Source organism: Dictyostelium discoideum, assembly GCF_000004695.1.
Source record: "Dictyostelium discoideum AX4 chromosome 4 chromosome, whole genome shotgun sequence".
NCBI lineage: Eukaryota > Evosea > Eumycetozoa > Dictyosteliales > Dictyosteliaceae > Dictyostelium > Dictyostelium discoideum.
The window spans coordinates 3,504,377-3,525,736 of record NC_007090.3 but is presented as its reverse complement, the minus strand read 5'-3'; the positions used below and the strand labels follow the sequence as shown (position 1 = coordinate 3,525,736).

At 22.4% G+C, this 21,360-nt stretch overlaps 9 protein-coding genes across 9 annotated transcripts; 3 read left to right on the top strand and 6 right to left on the bottom strand.

The window, feature by feature from the left end:
• Positions 1-466: 466 nt before the first annotated feature.
• On the top strand, positions 467-2,689 carry mrkB (CAMKL family protein kinase; the record flags this gene model as incomplete). The annotated part of the gene is made up of 2 exons (XM_633099.1): positions 467-1,079; positions 1,155-2,689. 2 exons carry the CDS (start codon positions 467-469, stop codon positions 2,687-2,689), a joined length of 2,148 nt encoding a protein of 715 aa, XP_638191.1.
• Positions 2,690-3,046: 357 nt separating this feature from the next.
• Positions 3,047-5,858, bottom strand: gacJ (RhoGAP domain-containing protein; the record flags this gene model as incomplete). Its single annotated transcript, XM_633098.1, has 2 exons — positions 3,047-5,001; positions 5,093-5,858. 2 exons carry the CDS (start codon positions 5,856-5,858, stop codon positions 3,047-3,049), a joined length of 2,721 nt encoding a protein of 906 aa, XP_638190.1.
• A 1,181-nt stretch (positions 5,859-7,039) lies between these two features.
• DDB_G0285639 (hypothetical protein) lies at positions 7,040-7,501 on the bottom strand (the record flags this gene model as incomplete). The annotated part of the gene is made up of 1 exon (XM_633097.1): positions 7,040-7,501. The coding sequence occupies one exon, from the start codon at positions 7,499-7,501 to the stop codon at positions 7,040-7,042; it is 462 nt and encodes a 153-aa protein (XP_638189.1).
• Positions 7,502-7,922: 421 nt separating this feature from the next.
• Positions 7,923-11,548, bottom strand: DG1022 (hypothetical protein; the record flags this gene model as incomplete). Its single annotated transcript, XM_633096.1, has 2 exons — positions 7,923-11,200; positions 11,335-11,548. 2 exons carry the CDS (start codon positions 11,546-11,548, stop codon positions 7,923-7,925), a joined length of 3,492 nt encoding a protein of 1,163 aa, XP_638188.1.
• A 1,698-nt stretch (positions 11,549-13,246) lies between these two features.
• On the top strand, positions 13,247-15,727 carry glb2 (glycoside hydrolase family 35 protein; the record flags this gene model as incomplete). Its single annotated transcript, XM_633095.1, has 2 exons — positions 13,247-13,309; positions 13,505-15,727. 2 exons carry the CDS (start codon positions 13,247-13,249, stop codon positions 15,725-15,727), a joined length of 2,286 nt encoding a protein of 761 aa, XP_638187.1.
• A 124-nt stretch (positions 15,728-15,851) lies between these two features.
• Positions 15,852-16,935, bottom strand: ndufa12 (NADH dehydrogenase ubiquinone 1 alpha subcomplex subunit 12; the record flags this gene model as incomplete). The annotated part of the gene is made up of 3 exons (XM_002649087.1): positions 15,852-16,001; positions 16,087-16,225; positions 16,808-16,935. 3 exons carry the CDS (start codon positions 16,933-16,935, stop codon positions 15,852-15,854), a joined length of 417 nt encoding a protein of 138 aa, XP_002649133.1.
• A 220-nt stretch (positions 16,936-17,155) lies between these two features.
• DDB_G0285781 (hypothetical protein) lies at positions 17,156-17,623 on the bottom strand (the record flags this gene model as incomplete). The annotated part of the gene is made up of 1 exon (XM_633092.1): positions 17,156-17,623. The coding sequence occupies one exon, from the start codon at positions 17,621-17,623 to the stop codon at positions 17,156-17,158; it is 468 nt and encodes a 155-aa protein (XP_638184.1).
• Positions 17,624-18,493: 870 nt separating this feature from the next.
• Positions 18,494-18,667, top strand: DDB_G0285779 (hypothetical protein; the record flags this gene model as incomplete). The annotated part of the gene is made up of 1 exon (XM_633091.1): positions 18,494-18,667. The coding sequence occupies one exon, from the start codon at positions 18,494-18,496 to the stop codon at positions 18,665-18,667; it is 174 nt and encodes a 57-aa protein (XP_638183.1).
• Positions 18,668-19,288: 621 nt separating this feature from the next.
• On the bottom strand, positions 19,289-21,121 carry DG2044 (hypothetical protein; the record flags this gene model as incomplete). The annotated part of the gene is made up of 1 exon (XM_633090.1): positions 19,289-21,121. One exon carries the CDS (start codon positions 21,119-21,121, stop codon positions 19,289-19,291), a length of 1,833 nt encoding a protein of 610 aa, XP_638182.1.
• Between the last annotated feature and the right edge of the window lie 239 nt (positions 21,122-21,360).

Sequence of the window (21,360 nt, the reverse complement as noted above, 5' to 3'; positions counted from 1 at the left end):
TTAAATCAAATAAATTTTTTTTGATTTATTAATTGGTATTTTAAACAAATAACCGAATTTTTTCACTCTCACAAACAAATACCCAAACCCAAATAACTATTTATTATAAAAAAAAAAAAATAATAATTATAATTTTAAATTTCATTTATTTAAAATTTTTTATTTTTATTTTCTTTAATTATTATTTATTTTATTTATAAAATTTTAAATTTCAATTCTTGTATTTTTATTTATCATAAACTATAAAAAAAATAAATTATTAATTAATTTAATTTATTTAATTTTAAATTTAAAAAAAAAAAAAATAAAAAAAAAAAAATTTTATTTAAATTAACAGTCTCATTACAAATTTAAATCAGAATAAGAAAATAATAATAATAAATTAAAAAAAAAAAAAAAAAAAAAGATTAATTAAATTTTACAAAATAATTTTAAATTTAATAAATAATTTAAAAAATAATATAAAATGGCAACAGCTGTTTCATCATATAATGATATTCAATTGGAAACAATTCAAGAAGTATCATGCTCAACATCATGTTCATCAAATTCAACAACATCTTCATCATCAAATTCGCCAAAACAAAATAAAGTATCACCTGGATATAGAAATAAACCCCAACAACAACAACATAAAAAAGGTCACAAAATGGGAAATTATCTCTTGGGTAAAACTATTGGATCTGGTACATCAAGTAAAGTTAAAATCGGTACAAATATATTAACTGGAAAACAATATGCTATTAAAATAACAAAACCTAAAAGAATAAAAGAAAGAAAAGAAATTGAAAGAGAGATTTCAATTTTAAAACGTTTAAAACATGATAACATCATTCAATTACATGATGCAATTTATGAAGATGATGTCGGTAGAATTTGTTTGATTTTAGAATTAGTTTCTGGTGGTGAATTATTTGATTACATTGTCGCCCGTGGTAGATTATCAGAGAAAGAAGGTAGAAAATTCTTTAGACAAATGCTTTGTGGTTTAATCTATTGTCATTCAAATATGGTGTGTCATAGAGATTTAAAATTGGAAAATTTATTAGTTGATGAAGATGGTAATTTAAAAATTAGTGGTATGTATTATAATCTTTTAAAAAAAAATAAAATAATAATATATTAATTTAATTTTTTTTTTTACAAAAAAAAAGATTTTGGTTATAGTAATATAATTAAACCAGGAAATTTATTATCAACATTTTGTGGTTCTCCAGTTTATGCACCACCAGAAATTTTATTAGAAAAAAGATATAATGGTAATGAAGTTGATATTTGGAGTATGGGTGTAATTTTATATGCAATGGTAACTGGTCAATTACCATGGACATTAACTGATGGTGTTCAAGTTGAAGGTATGGATAGATTGTTAAGAGGTGAATTCAAATATCCATCTCATGTAATTTTAAGTGATGATGTTAAAGATTTAATCAATAGAATGATTGTTGCTGAACCAGTTGAAAGAGCTACTCTTGATGAAATTAAAACTCATGTTTGGGTTAATAAGGGTTATGATATGGAACCTGATCAAGAATATAATAAAAAAGTTTCTGATCGTTTAGAAAAAGAACAACAACAACAAACTCCACAACATCAACAAACTCAACAACAACTACAACCACAATCTCAACTACAACAACATTCACCAAGATCACCAAAACCATTATTTGTTGACACAATTATTGGTAGTAATAGACCATTAAATCAAAGTTCACCAAATTTAACTATACCACAAAATAAACAATATGTTAGTAGTAATTCTAATATTAACATTAACATCAACAACAATAATAATAATAATAGTAATGTAATTAATAATTCAATTAAACCAATTCAATTTAATTCATCATCATGTTTGGATGAAAAGAAAATTAATTGTAGTGCACCAACATCACCACATTCAATTTCACCACAATTTATATCACCATCACCATCAACTTCAACAACACCACCATTATCACCATTATCGGTTAGTGGTCAAAGAAGTCCACCAACATTTTCAAGTAATCCAAATATTGGACATATTCCAAATAATAATCATAATAGTTTAAGTAGTTCACAAAATAATATTAATACCTCTGGTAAAAATCAATATCACCATCACCATCATCATCAAAATCATCATAGTACAAGTTTATTTCATAATATTTTCAAAAAGAGACAATCTGTTACAAGTGTTTCAGCAAATTCCTCACCTGTTATTGTTTCAAGTAATGGTGGTTTAAACAATAATAATCATAACAATATTTTACATGTTAGTAGTAGTAATATTAATGTTGATGGAGCATCTGCAAGTGCACCTCAATTTTCATCATCTTCATCGAAAAGAAGATTTAGTTTGGAGGATATTGTCAAAGCAATTACCATTAGATCTGGAAAAGGAAAGAATCCAAAGATTCGTTCAATGAAAGGACCTTTCAATAGTGGAACAACTACAATGTTAAATCCAATTCAATTGATTGAACACATTGAAGAAAATTTAAATTCAACTCAAATTTCCTACCGTAGAAACTTTTATGTTTTTGATTGTAAAACTTTGTGTCCAAGAAATGAAACAATCAATTTCGAAATTGAAGTATGTAAAGTAAATGGTATGGATATGTATGGTATTAAATTTAAAAGATTATCTGGTGATGCTTGGTCATATAGTTCTTCTTGTATTAAAATAGTTGAATCTTTAAAACTTTAACTAAAAAAAAAAAAAAAAAAAATTATAATTTTAAATTAAGACGGAATAATTATTTAATTATTTTTTTTTTGAAGAAAAAAAAAAAAAGCTTTAGAAAAAAGGGTTTAAAAAAAAAAAAAAAAAAAAAAAAAAAATTATAACACTATTTTATTTATATAAATTTTAAAAAAATAATAAAATAATAAAATAATTCACTAATATATAATTAGGGAATTAAAATTTAATGCGAAAAAAAAAATTTATATAATAAATAAGTGTATTATTTTTTTTTGTTTTTTTTTTTTTTAAATATTTAATTTTTTTTTTTTATTCAACTATTATTTATTAATAATATTATTATTATTATTATTATTATTATTATTTATTGATATTATTTGATTTTATTAAGTCTGGTGAAATTTGTTTTAAACCCCCACTATTTGAAAGAGGATTTTTCTTTGCTTGATTTGCAGCTATTTTTTCATTTAATGCTATTTTTTGTGAAACTGTTAAAACTGAAGGCGAAGATATTTTTGGTGATTGTAAAGGTGATGATGAAGTTGGTGATGAAGATGTCGGTGGTAATGGAGTTGTGCTAATTGATAAATCACTATTTGAAGGTGGTTTTATTGGTTTACCTGTAATTGAATCCTTTGGTGTTGATAAACTTAATGCTGATTTTGATTTTGGACTTGGTATAGATGAATTTGAAATATTATTATTGGTTTGAGAAGTATTAATTGGTGGAATTGATGAGTCATCTTTTGATAAATGTTGATTCTTTGGTGTGGTTGGTGTTGATGATGATGATGCTGTAGTAGTTTGAGTTGGTATAGTTGGAACAAATTTCTTTGTAACAATACTAGGTGAAGAAGTAGTTCTAACTGGTGGTGGAGCAGATTTAGATGGAATGGGCTTATTAACAATAATTGGTTGGTTATGAGGTGGTGATGGTGAGGATGATGATGGTGATGGTGGAGAATTTGAAATTTTTGGAGTTTCAGAAAATGTTACACCTTTTTTAATAGTTGGAGTTGTTGTAATTGGTTTTGATTTTAATAATTCAAATGGTTGTGGTGGTGGTTTATTTGGTGGGCCATTCGATGAAACTAATGGTTGATTAGTATTTAATAAATTTTGTAAATTTGGATTTGATTTACTACCAGATGAAATTGTACCATTATTTTTAAATGATGCTAAAGGTGGAGTTGGTGTTGTTGTTGTTGAATTTATATTGAGATTTGGATTAATTGGTTCTTCTATAGCTGGTGATACCACATTATTTCTCTTTGGTGGTGGTGGTTTTGCTTTTGGAATACTAATTAAACTGCTAGTTGTTGTTGTTGTATTATTATTATTTAAATTATTATTTGTTGAAGGTATAAAATCAGATTTTGAAGTTGGTTTTAAAGTTGCAATTGGTGGTGAAGGTGAAGTTGGTTTACGTGGTGGAGGTGGTTGAGTAATTTGTTTTTTATAAGTTGAATTGGGTTTTGGTGGTGGTATTGGTGCCAATGGAATTGTATTAGGTTGTCTTGGTGGTAATGGTGCAGGATATGTTGAATAATTTGGATTAGGAGGTAATTTTCTTGGTATTAAATTTGGTTTTGGTGGTACTGGTTTTTGTTGAATATTGACAGTCGTTGTATTATTAGGAGTAGTATTTGTAGTAGTAGTGGTGGTGGTGGTATTTGTTGTTGTGGTTGTTGTTGTTGTGGTGGTTGGAGGTGGTGATGGAATAATTTCAGGATCAAAAAATAATCTTGACATTGGACGAGTCATTGTTGCATTTGCATATACTTGATTATTACCACCGGATACTCTTGGACTTAAAACAATGGTTTCTCTCATCATTTTTGAACGAGAAGGTGGGCGTGGTTTAATATTTGCCATTGATTGAGACGATAATTGGTGCTGTTGTTGATATGGCGTATTTGAAGTTCTTGGTGAACCACCATTTGATTCAGCAGGATCTAAATAACTAATTGAAGTTGTATCCATTGGTTCTTTTGGTACAATTGATTTTCTATATGCTTTAACAACTGAAGCCTCTTTGAAAATATCATTAAAATATTCTAACATATATTTTATAATAGTTGATTGAGCTTGAATATTATTTAAACTTTTCATTGGATCAACTGTATCTGGATCCTTTAATAATGTTACACCGAAAATTATACTAATATTTGAAATTGTCATCTTATTAAATTCATTCTTTTTTTCAACTGTTAATAAAAATTCTAATAATTTTCTTAACATACATAAATTTGCTGGTGGTAATGATAATACTAAATCTCTTAATCCAATTATATATTTATCTTTTGATCCTAATTCTAAAAATATAAAAAAAATAAAAAAAATTAAAATTAATATATATATATATATATATATGAATATAAATATATATAAATTATTTATATTTACTTGTAATTAAAATTGCATCATTATAATAATCAAAAGGTATTAAAGGTTCAGGTAATTCTTTAAAAAATGTTGAAATTAAACCACAAATATTATAAGGTATTAAAACTTCAGAAAAGTCAAGATCACCATCTTCAATTTTAAATTTTAAAAGACTAACTTCTCTATTTGAACCAGGTACTCTAAAAAGACCCTCAGTTTCTAAATGTTTTGATAAATATTCAAAACATTTTGTTAAAACTATTGGTATACCATGTGGTTGATCAGGATATAAACTTTGTAACTCTTCAGGACTAAGTCCAAATTGTGGATGTTTTAAACGATGTACAACCGTATTACCATATTTTGTCTTTGAAAATGTAAAATCTATATTTCTTAAATAATCCCATGCGTTCTTAAATGTATCTTTTCTACCAAAACGAATATTATCACTCCTTGAATTATCACGATCACTCTTTGAATTCTCCCTATTATGATGTTTTGAATCACTTCTTGAATGACTTTTTGAATGACCTCTAGAATATTCCACTGTATTATTATTATTATTATTATTATTATTGTTATTACTACTATCATCTCTATTATGAGATGATGGATTTAAATGACCTTCTAATTCATATCTTGATGGTTGAATTGCTGGTGATACATTATTTGGCGCAACTAAAATATTATCCCTTCTTAAATCTTCATGTGATGGTCTTTTCTTTAAAAAATTTGTTAAAAAATCAACAATTTTTTTCTTTATTGATGGTGGTTGTTGTTCTTCCATTCTTTTTTTTTTTTTATTATTATTTCTGGATTTTTTTTTTTTTTTTTTTTAATATTAAAAATACAAGGATATTTGAATAAATAAATAAATAAATAAATAAATAATTGGTTTTGTTTTGTTTTTTTGTTTTTTTTTTGTTTGGTTTTATTATATAATATTATAATATATTATTTAGTTTTTATTATGTAAAATTACAAGTGTGTTTTATTTGAATCTAATATTATCTAATTATTGGATGACAAAGAAATATAAAATAAAAATAAATAAAATAAAAAAATAAAAAAAAATAAAATAAAATAAAAAAACAAAATGTTTTTATATATATAAAAATTACAACTAAATTCGCAACATTAATAGTACAATATTATTTAATAAAGGAGAAGATGAATAATTGAACGTTATTTTATTTTATTTTGTATTTATTTTATTTTAAATTTTTATTTTGTTGCTATTTTTGTTTTTGTTTTGGATCTCTTTGGCTTTGATTTTCTTTTATGAAATATTTTTTTTTTTTTTTTTTTTTTTTTTTTTTTTTTTTTTTAAAAACCCTATCGCTGTTTGGTGTGAGAAAAAAAAAAAGTGTGGTTTAAAAAAAAATAACTGTTCCCTTCTATATTTTGTGTGTGTGGGTGTTGAACAATCAAAATCAAAAAAAAGTGTTTTTTATTTTTATCTTTTATTTTGTTTTATTTTAATGGAATTGTTTTTTTACTATGTTGTTGTGGATTATAGTTTTGTTTTTTTTTTTTTTTTTTTTTTTTTCATTAAATTTATTTTTTATTTATTTTTTTTATTTTTTTTTTTATTTTTTATTTTTATTTTTTTTAATTTTTATTTTTTTTTTCAAGTAATGAAAAATGACCCAATATTTGAGATATTTTCAATTGTTTTAATTTTGGGTTTTTTTTATTTTTTTAATCAATTTTTTTTTTTTTTTTTTATAATCAATTTAATTATCTTGATCTAAAATAAAAAAAAAAAAAAGATGAAAAAATATATAATGAATTTTATAATAAAATCAGATTTTTTATTTTTTATTTTTTATATTTTATTTTTTTATATTTTATTTTATATAAAGTAATAATATGATATTATTAAATTATTATTATTATTATTATTATTTATTATTATTATTATTATTATTATTGAAAATAATAAAATAATTTGCATACTTGATTAATTTATTGTAAATTAAAAGCAACATTAATGCAAGTGATTGTATTATTAAAATTATCAGTTAATAAGATATTACCACTATAATAACCATTTGGAGCAGAAGCTGGAATTGTGAAATTTGCAGAATGTAAATAGGTTGGACCTTTTTTAAATGGACAATTTCCAATGATAGCTTGAGCAGTTGGTGAACATAAATCGTTGGTTTCATTATACAATGTCATAATATTATTATACTTTGCAATGATTTTAGCTTCACCAGCAACGACATCTTTAATGAAAGTACCATTAACATTAACTTTTACTAATTTTCCTTTAACTGGTGGTGTTGGTTTAACTACAATTGAATTGATGTGAAAAATATCTTGAGGTGTACCACATGATTTCCAAATTTGATTTTCATCAATTCCAATTGAAATATTTAAAAATAATGAAATTGAAATAATTAATAATAAAATTTTAATAATCATTTTTTTATTTTTTTTATTTTTTTATTTAGTTTTATTAGAGATTAGAGAAATATTTTATATATTTAATATTTATATTTTTTTTAATATGTTTTTTTTTTTTATTTTGTTTAATAATGAAAATTAAAAAAAAAAAAAAGTTTATTTATATCTTTTTTTTTTTTTTTTTTTTTTTTTTTTTTTTTTTTTTTTTTTTTTTGATATTAATAATTAATTAATTAATTTAATGACATCAATTTATCCAGTTTTTTTTTAAAGTAAAATAAAATTAACACGCATCGAAATTATTAATAAAAAAACTATTTAATTTTATTTTATTTTATTTTTTTATTTACATAGTGTTACATAATGGTACTCTGGTTTTTTTTTTTTTTTTTTTTTATTTTTTTAAAAATCTTTTTTTTAATTTTCTCTTTTACTGATCTTATGGAAAATAAACTGGAGATAATAATAAAGTTGTACAAAATATACTTGTTCTAATTGATGATAAGAAAATTGATAAAGAATTATTAAAAAATTCAGTAGCTTGTTTATCATCAGTTAATTGTGGTAATTGTGGGATTGTTGATGGTGATTTTTGAGCTACACTATTTAATTCTTTATAACATAATGAAAACGATGATAAAATTGTAATCATAACACACTCTTGAGATAAATCAATTAAATGTTGACTTCTTTCTAAAACATTTGGAATTTTAAATTCTCTAATTCTTCTTAAAATTAAACAATCATTATTATTCATACCTAATTCTTCCTCTTCTATATTATTATTATTTGAACCAATTAATCTTGGACTAATATTTGGACTACTACTACTACCATTATTATTATATCTTGGACTAATACTACCATTATTACTATTATTATTATTATTATTATTTTCAGAGATAGGTATACCAAATGGTGTTGATAATGTCCTAATTTTCGATAATCTTGAAGTATTATTATTATTAAAATTATTATTTGTATTATTTGTATTATTATTTGTATTATTATTATTATTATTATTATTATTATTATTATTATTATTATTATTATTATTATTATTTATTGATTGTATATTTGGAGAAACAACTTTTGGACTATTATTAAAATTTTGATAATTTTTAATTAAAGTATTATTTAAAGAGGTTATAGTTTTTGAATAATTATTTGTCCATTCCATAAAATCTAAAGTTATCATTTGCTCAATAGAGATACCGGTATCGACATAATCTTCAAGGTTTTGAAGTGTTGATAATAATAATTTTATGATTGGTATTGAATCAGCTTTACATTTTGAATGGAATCTATCAGTTAAACTAAATAAATTTAAACAAGATTCTAAACTTGAATAACAACTTGATAAAATATTTTTTTGTTTTTGTAAATTAAAATCATTATTATTATTATTATTCGATTGGTCAATTATTGGTTTTGATCTAATTTTTATATCAATTTCATCCAATTTATTACAAATTGATCTATTAATTGAATTATTATTTGTATTTAAGAAATCTAAAAACTTTAAATCATCATCCATTTTATTGAATTCATAAACTGGTCTTGGTGAAATATTTTGAGGTTGTTGTAATCTTGGTGAATGTCTTGGTGATGATGGTTGTTGTAATTGTAATCTTGGTGATGGTCTTGGTGAAGGTAATGTTTGTAATCTTGGTGAATATTTAATACCACCACCACCTGTTCTTGGTGTAATTTGTGGTGACATTTGTGGTTGTTGTTGTACTTTAATTGGTGGTATAATTGGTTTTGATGGTGATTGAATATTTGGAGTTTGTGGTAAGCAATCATTAATTTCAATTGCACATTCTAATTGTTGAGATTGTTGTGGTTGTTGTGGTGATTGTGGTGATTGTGGTGGTTTTTGTAATAAATCTAATTTAACCATATCTAAAATATCATGATCAATTGGAATACTTTGAGAACCTCTTGTACCTTTTCCTGAAGATGGTGAAGAAATTTGAGTTGGTAGTGGTTGTGGTTGTGGTTGAGTTTGTAAAAATAATTCTTTTTTAAATTCTTCAGATTGAAATAAGATTTTATCAATTTCATCACTTATACCCATTACTTGATCAATGATTGGGAATAAAGTTGTAAAAGTATTTGCTTTATAAGATATTGTAGTTATGGTTTTTAAATAATCAATTAAATTATAGGTTGAAACTTTATGAACCAATTTCTTTGATTGATAAGATGCCAACAATGATAAAGATGTGAATTCTTGTAAATTGAATTTAGTTCTTTCAAAAGTTTTTAACTTCTCTAGGAAATCTTGATTTGAGGAATCTTGATCATAATATTTCGAAACTGATCTGAATAATGGTGGTATCAGTATTGAGAAAATACCAATGATACCAGTTACGTCCCTTTCAGAGGTACGTTTACTTTGTCTAATGAATTCATGTGTTTGCACTATTCTATTATAGAGTTCAAATGTGATTGGTGAGAAATAACGTTGATCGTTGATAGTGGAGATACGCTTTTTAATCTTTTCTGCATCGGAATAGCTTGAAATTGCCATTTCAAATTGATTCAATGAGGTGAATGTTGCTTGACTAGTGGTACTACTATCGGTATACTTTCCATGTGAACTTTGATTATTTGTATAAATTAAATAAGATTGAAATAATTCCAACAGTCTTTGAACAACACAACCCCATTGATAATCTTTTGGCATTACATTTGTTGATAAATAATTTAACAATGATATATTTTGTGACATTGATAGTGATTTTGGTCTAAATCCACTATTTTGATTACTGCAACCACCACCATTACTACTATTACTTGTATTTAATGGACCTTGTTGAATTAATACTGATTGTCTAGTTGGTGTGTTATTACCAGATTGGATATTTGGTGAATAATGATGATGTTGGTTTATAGATGTTGAGGATGCGTTACTTAATTTACGTAATTGATATTGTTGTGATGATGTTAGAGTTGCATTCATTAAACTATCAATTGAATCAATTAATTCTTTATTCTTTTGTTTATTTTGAATTTGTTGTGGATCATTTTCATCAATGATTGTTGTTGACCTTCTGATACCTGTACCATTAAAAAAGGTTGCTTCTAAAATTGGTGAAACCTCTGAATTTCTATTACCATTGGCACTATTCGCACCAATTGTTGATTTACCAAATGTTGATAAAACAGGTGATGGTGGACTAAATAATAATTGATTAACACCATCAACTACTAATAATTGTGGTTCACATTCTTTCTTTATTAAATAAGTTTGAATAATTTCTGTTGAATGTATATCTAAAGTTGCATTATTTTTTAAATTTACTAATGAATTTTCAACTTTTGTTGTATTATTTTTTCTTGTTGAACTTGGTGATAATGATGTTGGTGATGAGTAATTTGGACTAGTATTATTTGGGTCAACAACACTTCCACCTCCCCCACCAGCGCCTATTGATGGTGATTGATTGCCTGGTGTTGATGAGGTTGATGAACTATTACTCTTATTATTATTATTATTATTACTACTATTATTATTTACAAATATTTTATCTAATGATGGTGTTCTTTCAATAACTTCTCTTAACATCTTTGAACTATTATATGAATCTGATGTTGTCGATTTTGGTGAACTTGCACCATTAGTCACTGTTGTATTTTGTTTCATCATTTCATTCTTTTTACTAATTCTTTTTTGTGCTTCTTGAATTTGTTGTTTTTCTTTATTTTGACCTTTTTATTTAAATAATTTTAAAAAATAAAAATAAAAATAAAAATAAAAATAAAAATAAGTATAATTTAATTTTTTTTTTTTTTTTTTTTTTTTTTTTTTTTTTTTTTTTTAAATTAAAATAAAAGATACTCACTATTTACATGATCAAGAATTAATTTCACAATTAAAAATATTGGTGTACCTACAATGAAGGCACCAATAATAATACTTGCACAAACATTGAAACCATTGTGAATTCCTTTTTTATCTTGTAACCAATTATTTAATGCTTCACAATTTGTCACTGTCATACAAACAGAATTTAAAAAAAATAAAATTGAAAATAAAAAAATAATTTTATTTTTCATTTTTTTTTTTTTTTTTTTTTTTTTTTTTTTTTTTTTTTTTTTTTTTTTTTTGTCTTTATGTGTTTGGAGAAAAAAAAAAAAAAAGTAAATGGAAATTGATTTTACTATTTTACTATTTTACTATTTTACTATGTTTTTTATATTTATTTTATTAATAATACAAAAAAAATTAAAAAAAAATGTTAATAAAAAAAAAAAAAAAATAAAAAAAAAAAAAAATTAATTTATGATATGTAAATATTTTTGTTGTTATTATTTTTTTATTTTTTTTTATTTTAATTTTTATTATTTTTATTATTATTTTTTGTATATATATAAAGCGAAATATTTATATATAGCGCAAATATGTTTTTTTTATTAAATTTATTTTAATTTAATTTATTTTTTGATTTATTTGATTTTTGAATTGATTATAATAATATTTGTATGGTGGTGTTTTGTTTATTTTTTTTTAATTAATTGAGAAAGTGTGTGATATTTATATTTATATTTTTATTTTTTTATTTTTATTTTATTTCTATTTTTAATTTATTTTTTTATTATTTTTTATTATTTTTTATTTTGGTGTGAAATTTATTTTTTGAATTAATTAAATTATTTGATATTATGTATTGTTGTTCTTGATTGTGAACTTTTTCAAGTATTATGAGTACATACGATTTGTTTAATTTGAGTGTGGGTAAATAAATATTTTTGTGTGTTAAATTTTTGGGTTGGTATGTGTGGTCAAATTTTTATAGTGAATTGTATAATACTATTAAAAAAAAAAAAAAAAAAAAAAAAAAAATATTAATTAAAATAAATTAATAAATAAAATAATGATTTTAAAATAATTTAGATAAAAAAAAGAAAATATAAAAAAAATTTTAAAAAAAAATAAATAAATAAAATGATTTTAAAATAAATTATTTTGATCATCTATGATTTGGTATTTAAAAAAAACAAAAAAATTAAATAAAAAAAATGTTTTTGAAAAGGGGTGGGGGTCAGAATGTGGGTAAAAAAAGTATATGTTACCGTTTGATTGGAATGTGAAAGTAAAATTAATTAATATATTAAAAAAAAAATATTAAAAAAAAAAAAATACAAATAAATATAAATAAATATATATAAATTATAATAATATATTTTTTAAGAAAATATTAAATAACAATAAATAGGTTTTTATTAACAATTTTTTTTTTTTTAACCCACAATAAAAAAATAAATTAGAAAAAAAAATAAAAAATGTTTAAGAATGCACAATCAATGGCAATAATGTATAATTATTTTAAAAATAACAACAACCCAGATATTATTTTTAAAAAAATAACTTACCCAATTACCAAACAAAATTGGTAAACCTAGTGGTAAAGTGTGGGGTTGGTTAATTTTTATAGTTTTTTTAATTTTTTTTTTTTTAATTTTTTATTTTTTTTTTATTTTCTAATTATTTTTTTTTTTTAAGAAATTAAAAAAAAAAAAAATAAAATAAAATAAAAATAAAAATAAATTAGTATATATTATTTTATAATTTACAAATAAAAGATCAATCAAATAAAAAAAAAAAAAAAAAAAGTTATAAAAATAAAAAAAAAAAAAAACAAAAAAAAAAAAAAAATCATTTCAGTTTACAAATAATTTTCAAGATAATTCTCTAAATCGCACTGTAACTTTTTATTATTTTTTTATTATTTTTTTAAGAAACAAATATTGATAATGGGTACTATTAAAAATAACTTTCAGTTATTGTGGTTAATATTATTAATCGTTGTTTTAGTTGTGAGTAAATTAATAAAAAAAAAAAAAAATAATAAAAATAAAAAATAAAAATTTAAACCACACACACTGAGATCAAATCTCTTTTTTTTTTTTTGTTTTTAAAAATAGAATATTCTCAAAAAATTAAAAAAACTAACTCTTTTTTTTTTTTTTTTTTTTTTTTTTTATTATTAATAATATTTGTTAAAAAAAAAGAATGGTAAATCAATTAATAAAAATAATAATAATAATAAAAATGAAATAATAAATGTTACATATGATGGTAGATCATTAATAATTAATGGTGAAAGAAAATTATTATTTAGTGGATCAATTCATTATCCAAGAACTAGTGAAGAGATGTGGCCAATTATATTGAAACAAAGTAAAGATGCAGGTATTGATATTATTGATACCTATATATTTTGGAATATTCATCAACCAAATTCACCGAGTGAATATTATTTCGATGGTAATGCAAATATAACCAAATTTTTAGATTTATGTAAAGAGTTTGATTTATATGTTAATCTTAGAATTGGTCCTTATGTTTGTGCAGAGTGGACCTATGGTGGATTCCCAATTTGGTTAAAAGAAATCCCCAATATTGTCTACAGAGATTATAATCAACAATGGATGAATGAAATGTCAATTTGGATGGAATTCGTTGTGAAATATCTAGACAATTATTTCGCACCCAATGGCGGTCCAATCATATTGGCACAAGTTGAAAACGAGTATGGATGGTTGGAACAAGAATACGGTATCAACGGGACAGAGTATGCCAAGTGGTCAATTGATTTTGCAAAAAGTTTAAATATTGGTATACCTTGGATAATGTGCCAACAAAATGATATTGAAAGTGCGATTAACACTTGTAATGGTTATTATTGCCATGATTGGATCTCAAGTCATTGGGAACAATTTCCTAATCAACCTTCATTCTGGACAGAGAATTGGATAGGTTGGTTTGAGAATTGGGGTCAAGCAAAACCAAAAAGACCAGTTCAAGATATACTGTACTCCAATGCTAGATTCATTGCATATGGTGGTTCATTGATAAACTATTATATGTGGTTTGGTGGTACAAATTTTGGTAGAACTTCAGGTGGTCCTTGGATTATCACATCCTATGATTATGATGCACCATTAGATGAATTTGGTCAACCAAATGAACCAAAATTTTCATTGTCTTCAAAATTTCATCAAGTTTTACATGCAATTGAATCAGACCTATTAAATAATCAACCACCAAAATCACCAACATTCCTATCACAATTCATAGAAGTTCATCAATATGGTATAAATTTATCATTCATTACAAATTACGGTACATCCACTACACCTAAAATTATTCAATGGATGAATCAAACCTATACAATTCAACCATGGTCAGTTTTAATAATTTATAATAATGAAATTCTATTTGACACTTCTTTCATTCCACCAAATACATTATTCAATAATAATACAATTAATAATTTTAAACCAATTAATCAAAATATAATTCAATCAATTTTTCAAATTTCAGATTTTAATTTAAACAGTGGTGGTGGTGGTGGTGATGGTGATGGTAATAGTGTGAATTCAGTATCACCAATTGAACAATTATTAATTACAAAAGATACAAGTGATTATTGTTGGTATAGTACAAATGTAACAACTACATCATTAAGTTATAATGAGAAAGGTAATATATTTTTAACGATTACAGAATTTTATGATTATGTTCATATTTTCATTGATAACGAATATCAAGGTTCAGCATTTTCACCATCATTATGTCAATTACAATTAAATCCAATTAATAATTCAACAACTTTTCAATTACAAATTCTATCAATGACAATTGGTTTAGAGAATTATGCTTCTCATATGGAAAATTATACTCGTGGTATATTAGGTTCAATTTTAATTGGTTCTCAAAATTTAACAAATAATCAATGGTTAATGAAATCTGGTTTAATTGGTGAAAATATTAAAATATTCAATAACGATAATACAATTAATTGGCAAACTTCACCATCATCATCATCATCCTCATTAATTCAAAAACCATTAACATGGTATAAATTAAATATATCATTGGTTGGATTACCAATTGATATTAGTTCAACAGTTTATGCATTGGATATGTCAAGCATGAATAAAGGTATGATTTGGGTTAATGGATATTCAATTGGTAGATATTGGTTAATAGAGGCAACTCAATCAATTTGTAATCAATCAGCAATTGAGAATTATAGTTATATTGGTGAATATGATCCTTCAAATTATCGTATCGATTGTAATAAACCAAGTCAATCAATATATAGTGTGCCAATAGATTGGTTATTTAATAATAACTATAATAATCAATATGCAACAATCATTATAATTGAAGAATTGAATGGTAATCCAAATGAAATTCAATTACTTTCAAATAAAATAATAAATTAATTTACTACCCTTTTTAAAAAATTTTATTTTTTTTTTTTTTTTTTTTTATTATCACTATTTTTTTTTTTTTTTTTTTATATATTATATTATTTATTATTATTTTATTATTATTATTCATACTAAATTATTGTTTGTTATCATTCTTTTCTTCTTTTTGAAGTTCTTCTTTTGATTTTTCAATATTGAATAAGAAATTTGGTGGTGTATAGGCACCATCAGTACCAGTTGGATTGGCAATATGTGGTCTTTTGTATGTTGGTGAAAATGGAAGCATCTAAAATTATAATAATAATAATAAAGTAGGGTTAAAAAAAAATGAAAATAAAGGTTAGAGTATATGATTGTGTTTATTAACTTACTTCACTTGGGAGTTTATCAGAAACGTGGTGAATCCAACTGTGATATTCTGGTGGGATGGTGGTTGGATCATTTGATTTGTAATCTCCATATTCTACCCATCTATGTCTTCCATAGATTTCTTGTCTATTTTCATAATATCTTTTTTTATATATATGAAATAATAAAAATAATACATAATTAATATCAATTTTCATTCTAATCATAATTTGCAAATAATCAATATTATTATTTTTTTATTATTTTTTTCACACTTTATTAATATTGCTGTTATTTCACTTTATTATTCTGTTTCACTTTCTGATCACTAATTTTGTTATTATACTTTAACTATTACTAATACTATTGCTATTGCTATTGCTATTACTAATACTATTACCATTAGTATTACTAATTACTATTGCTATTGCTATTGCTATTACTATTACTATTACTATTACTATTACTATTACTATTACTATTACTATTACTATTACTATTACTATTATACTATTACTATTACTATTACTATTACTATTACTATTACTATTACTATTACTATTACTGATTATTGATTACTTTTACTACTATTACTATTACTAATTACAATTACTAATACTATTCTATTACACTATTGCTAAATTTATTATTATATATCGATATTAAATGCTATTGTTCTAAACTGTTTCTTTATTTTTTATTTTATTTTATTTTGTACTTTTTAAAGAGAATTCTGATCATTACCTATTACCAACTTTATCAACACCAACTAATGTACCAAATTTGAGTTCACCTGTGTAATATAATGTTTTAATAGATTCTTTGATACCACGTTGCATGATACCTTGACAATATCTAAGAATTTCTGTCATTTTTATAAATATAAGTTTATTCGATACTTTAAAAATATATGAAAAAAAAAAAAAAAAATGAAATGTATGAAAAAAAAAAAAAAAAAAAAAATCAAAAAAAAAAAAAAAAAAAAAATTTAAAAAAAAAAAAAATAAATTAATGAATAGAGCCTGTTTTTTTTTATTTTTTTTATTTTTTTATATTTTTTATTTAATAAATAATTTTATTTAATAAATAATTTTATTTAAATTGTAATGATACTAAATAACCATTATCAGCAATACCATAATTAAGAGAACCAGAATTTGTACATGTTAAATTCACAGTGAATGGACCAGACCATAAAGCTCTCATTGATAATGAACCATCTTGTCTTAATATAATACCACTTCTATCATAGAATGATGTTTGTTTTTGATCAATATCAAATGGTTGCACACCTGATGGAGTTGTTTTGGTCCTGGATGAAAACAATGCTGGAAATGAATTACCATTTGTTAAGAAACTTCCATAGGGATAATATGATAGGGTATTGCTTATGTAAACTACATCACCTTGTGGACGAACAAATGTTAATTGAACATTTTGATTTTTTTCATTGAAATAACCTGCTAATTGTTCTGAACATGATGCCTCTCCAATCTTAATATAATTTGTTGCTAAAAAGAATATTGTTGATAATATTACAAATAATTTATTAAAATTCATTTTATTTTTTTATTTATTTATTTATTTATTTATTTATTTATTTATTTATTTTTTTATTTTTTTTGTTTTTTATTTGTTTATTGAATTATTTTATTAATGAAAAAAAGAGTGAAAATTTAAATTGCTTTAAATACTTAAATTTAGTGTATTTTTTTTTTTTTTTTATTTATATTAAATTTTATTTTTTATTTTTTATTTTTTAATTTTTTTTTTTTATTTTGACCATATAAAATAGGAAATTTTGTATAAAAATTGAAATTGTAATGTGTGTGTGGGGGGGTGTATATGTAATATTATTCCATCAAAAAAAATAAATAAATAAATAAATAAATAAATAAATAAATAAAATAAAATAAAAAAACACCACACATTAATTGGAAATCAACAGATAAAAGTTTATTACCCCCAAATTATCAATAATTAAACCCAAAAGATTTTTTTTTTTTTTTTTTTTTTTTTTTTTTTTTTTTTTTCTGAATCTAATATATTATTTGAAAAAGTACATGAATGTACTTAATAATGTCAATTATGAAACACAAAATTTTGTTTGCATTTATTAATTGAGAATCTTAAAAGAGGTATCTTTTTAGATATCCTTTAACATAGAAATATTAAACTGTTTTTAAACTTTTTTTTTTTTTTATGTAAACTATTAAAAATAATTAAAAAATAAATAAAAAAAAAAAGAGCTTGGATATACCCAACTATTAATTAGCCAATTTATTAACCAACTCAAACAAAGAAATTACTAGTTTAAAAAAAAAACAAATAATGAAAATATAATTTAATAAAGATATCTATTATAGGTAAATATAATTTGGAAAAAAAAAAAAAAAAAAAAAAAAAAAAAAAAAAAAAAAAAAAAAAAATATGTCATTTGGTTTGACAGGTTTAACAGGTACAGGTTTAGCAGGTTTAGCAGGTTTAATATGTATAGGTTTAACAATTTCATCAGGTTTTTCAGGTTCATCAATTCTCATACATATACATAGCCTGGTTCAAATGCATAATCTTGGAACTGTATATATCAGTTATTACAAGTAAAATGACTTTGTTGCTCTGTATTTGCAATTTTAAAAAATAGGTACCAATCAAATAATAGAGAAAGGATTTATTAGTACCATAACCATCAAATGGTTAATGTCAATTGTTTGAACCCAGTGAGATTGGAGAGATTATAAATTTATCTAAGACATTAAGAATGTTTTAATAATAAAACAGTAATAAATTAAATAATATTTAATATCTTGATAATAATTAATAGTTAATAATAAAAAAAATTTATAATAATAATAATAATAAAATAAAGTTGGTCTAAAAAAGTATGTTTATTACAAATAATTAGGATACAAATGGTCAATTTACAATTTTTTTTTTTTTTTTGTGGATTTGAATAATGTGATTTTTGTTACTCCTTGAGTTGGAATTGATTCTTCTTGACGAATTTTTTGAGTTATTTGGAGGTGAGTTTTTCTTTGTTCTCAGGAGTCATCTTTATTTTCAATGAATCTGTTTTAGTTTTCTTGAACTAATATTTCTTTGTTTAAATATTTTAGAATCGTTCCTTTTTGAACTCGTTTGAAACATTGTTTCTTTGATATGTGGAGGGTCGCGTTCTTTCTAAGTTGGGAGAATTTGTAGATTTCTCTGGTGGATAGATTTTATTTATAATCCTTCTTTTTGACCGCAATCTTCATTTATATTGGGTGTCACAATATCAAAACTTGGTGAGAATGCTTTTTCATCACCAGCTCCAAACATGTTATCATTATCCCTAATTGATAATTTAGAATTATATCTTTTATATATTGAAAATATTAAAAGTGAAACAATTGATGTGACACCTAAAACTATAGTTACAACAATAATAGCTATATTCCTATTTTTATTTGATTTTTTTAAAGTTTGTGTTGGTGTTGGGGTATTTGTTATAAATGGTTGCGTTTCGTTTATTTTTGGGGTTTGAGTATTTGTTGGGGTATTGGTTTTAGAATGAGTTGGAGTCTCGGTTATTGTAGGTGGTGTTTGAGTGTTTGTGGGAGAATTAGTTTCAGAAAGAGTTGGAGTTTCGGTTGGTTCAAAAGATGATGCTGTTGAAGAACTAAAATCACAATTAAAAGATTGATTTAAAAAATTACAAGTAGAGCAACCACAAAATGAATTATTTAAATTTTTACAATATATGAAATCAATTGTTGAGTTTGAACCAATAATTGGAAATCCGTCCCATTTTAAATCTATATTTTGAAAAGTTACTATACTATTGATTACCTTAATCATATGATTACCTTGAATCAATCTTTCCAATCCCAAAAATTGAATAATAAAATTACTATTTTCAACATAAAATATATCATTTCCAATAGTATTATTTAAATTTAAAGTAAACTTTAAATATTCCTGTATTGTAAAATGGCTATTTTTTATTACAGTTACTGAATTTTCCAATTGAATTCCTAGATATAATTTTCTCTGATAATTTGATTGATGTGGTTGAATATTATTAAAAAAGTTAATTGGTGTGATTGGTTGAGTTTGGCATTCATAAAATAAAAAAAAAGTAAAAAATTCATTTTCATTGAATGAAATTGTTTTTAAAGTTGAAAACTTTGAATTTATTAATAAAACAATTGGATAAATTGAAAAGTTATTATTTGATATTGAAATATCATTAACAAATTCCAATGATCCACTTTTAATATAAATAAAAGGAGTTGATAATATTGAACTATTTTGAATATTAAAAAACCTTATAATCGAACCACCAATAATATAAATTGGTGGTAAAAAATTATCTGTAGAATTCGGAGCTAATAGTTTTGAAGATTTCATATTAATACAATATGAAGTTGTAAAATAAAATTGTAAACCCTTAAAATTATAATTTTTAAATAAATCTTTTGAATTCTTTGGATTTACAAATATTATACTACTTGATGAAATTATAAAAGTATCAACCATTAATATTTGAAAAAATTTTGATTGATCAATTGGTTGATCGTTAATTTCTTGATTAATATTTATACTAATAATAGTTTGATCCCAATTTATAAAATTTAAACGTTGAAATATAAAAACTCTTTTTTTTGTACATTTTGAAATTGTTAAATTAATTTCATCTGGTTCTTGAATTATTAGAAATGGTTGTTGAGTTGAATTTGTTCCATCAATATTTATATTGGAATTACTACTATTTGATCTAATATATAGAGTACCACAAAAATTATATAAATTACCTAATGATATTATATTTGTACCATTAATATCACCAATTATATTTATATAAATAGTAGGAGTATCTAAAGAATTGATTGATATTAAAATTACTTTATTGATTGCATCCTCGAAAGATGTGCAAATTGGTTGATCACTGCTACCACATTCATCAAATGAATTATAATTCCTCTTAATATTATAATCTACAAAAATAATATTTTCAGAATTTATAATTTTAATAAAAAAATAAAATAAAAAATAATAATATATAAATTCTTTCATGGTTTTATTTAATTTTATTTATTACTTTAATTTATAAAAAAAAAAAAAAAAAATATGAGGTAAAAAAAAAAAAAAAAAAAAACATTTGGTTGGTTTACAAAAAATAGATCAAAAAAAAAATAAAAAATGAAAATAAAAAAGTATGGGTTAAAAAAAATAAAAAAAAAAATCTAATAATAGAATCACTAGATTTAAATATTTGAAAAAAAAAAAATAATCAAAAAAAAAAAAAAAAAAAA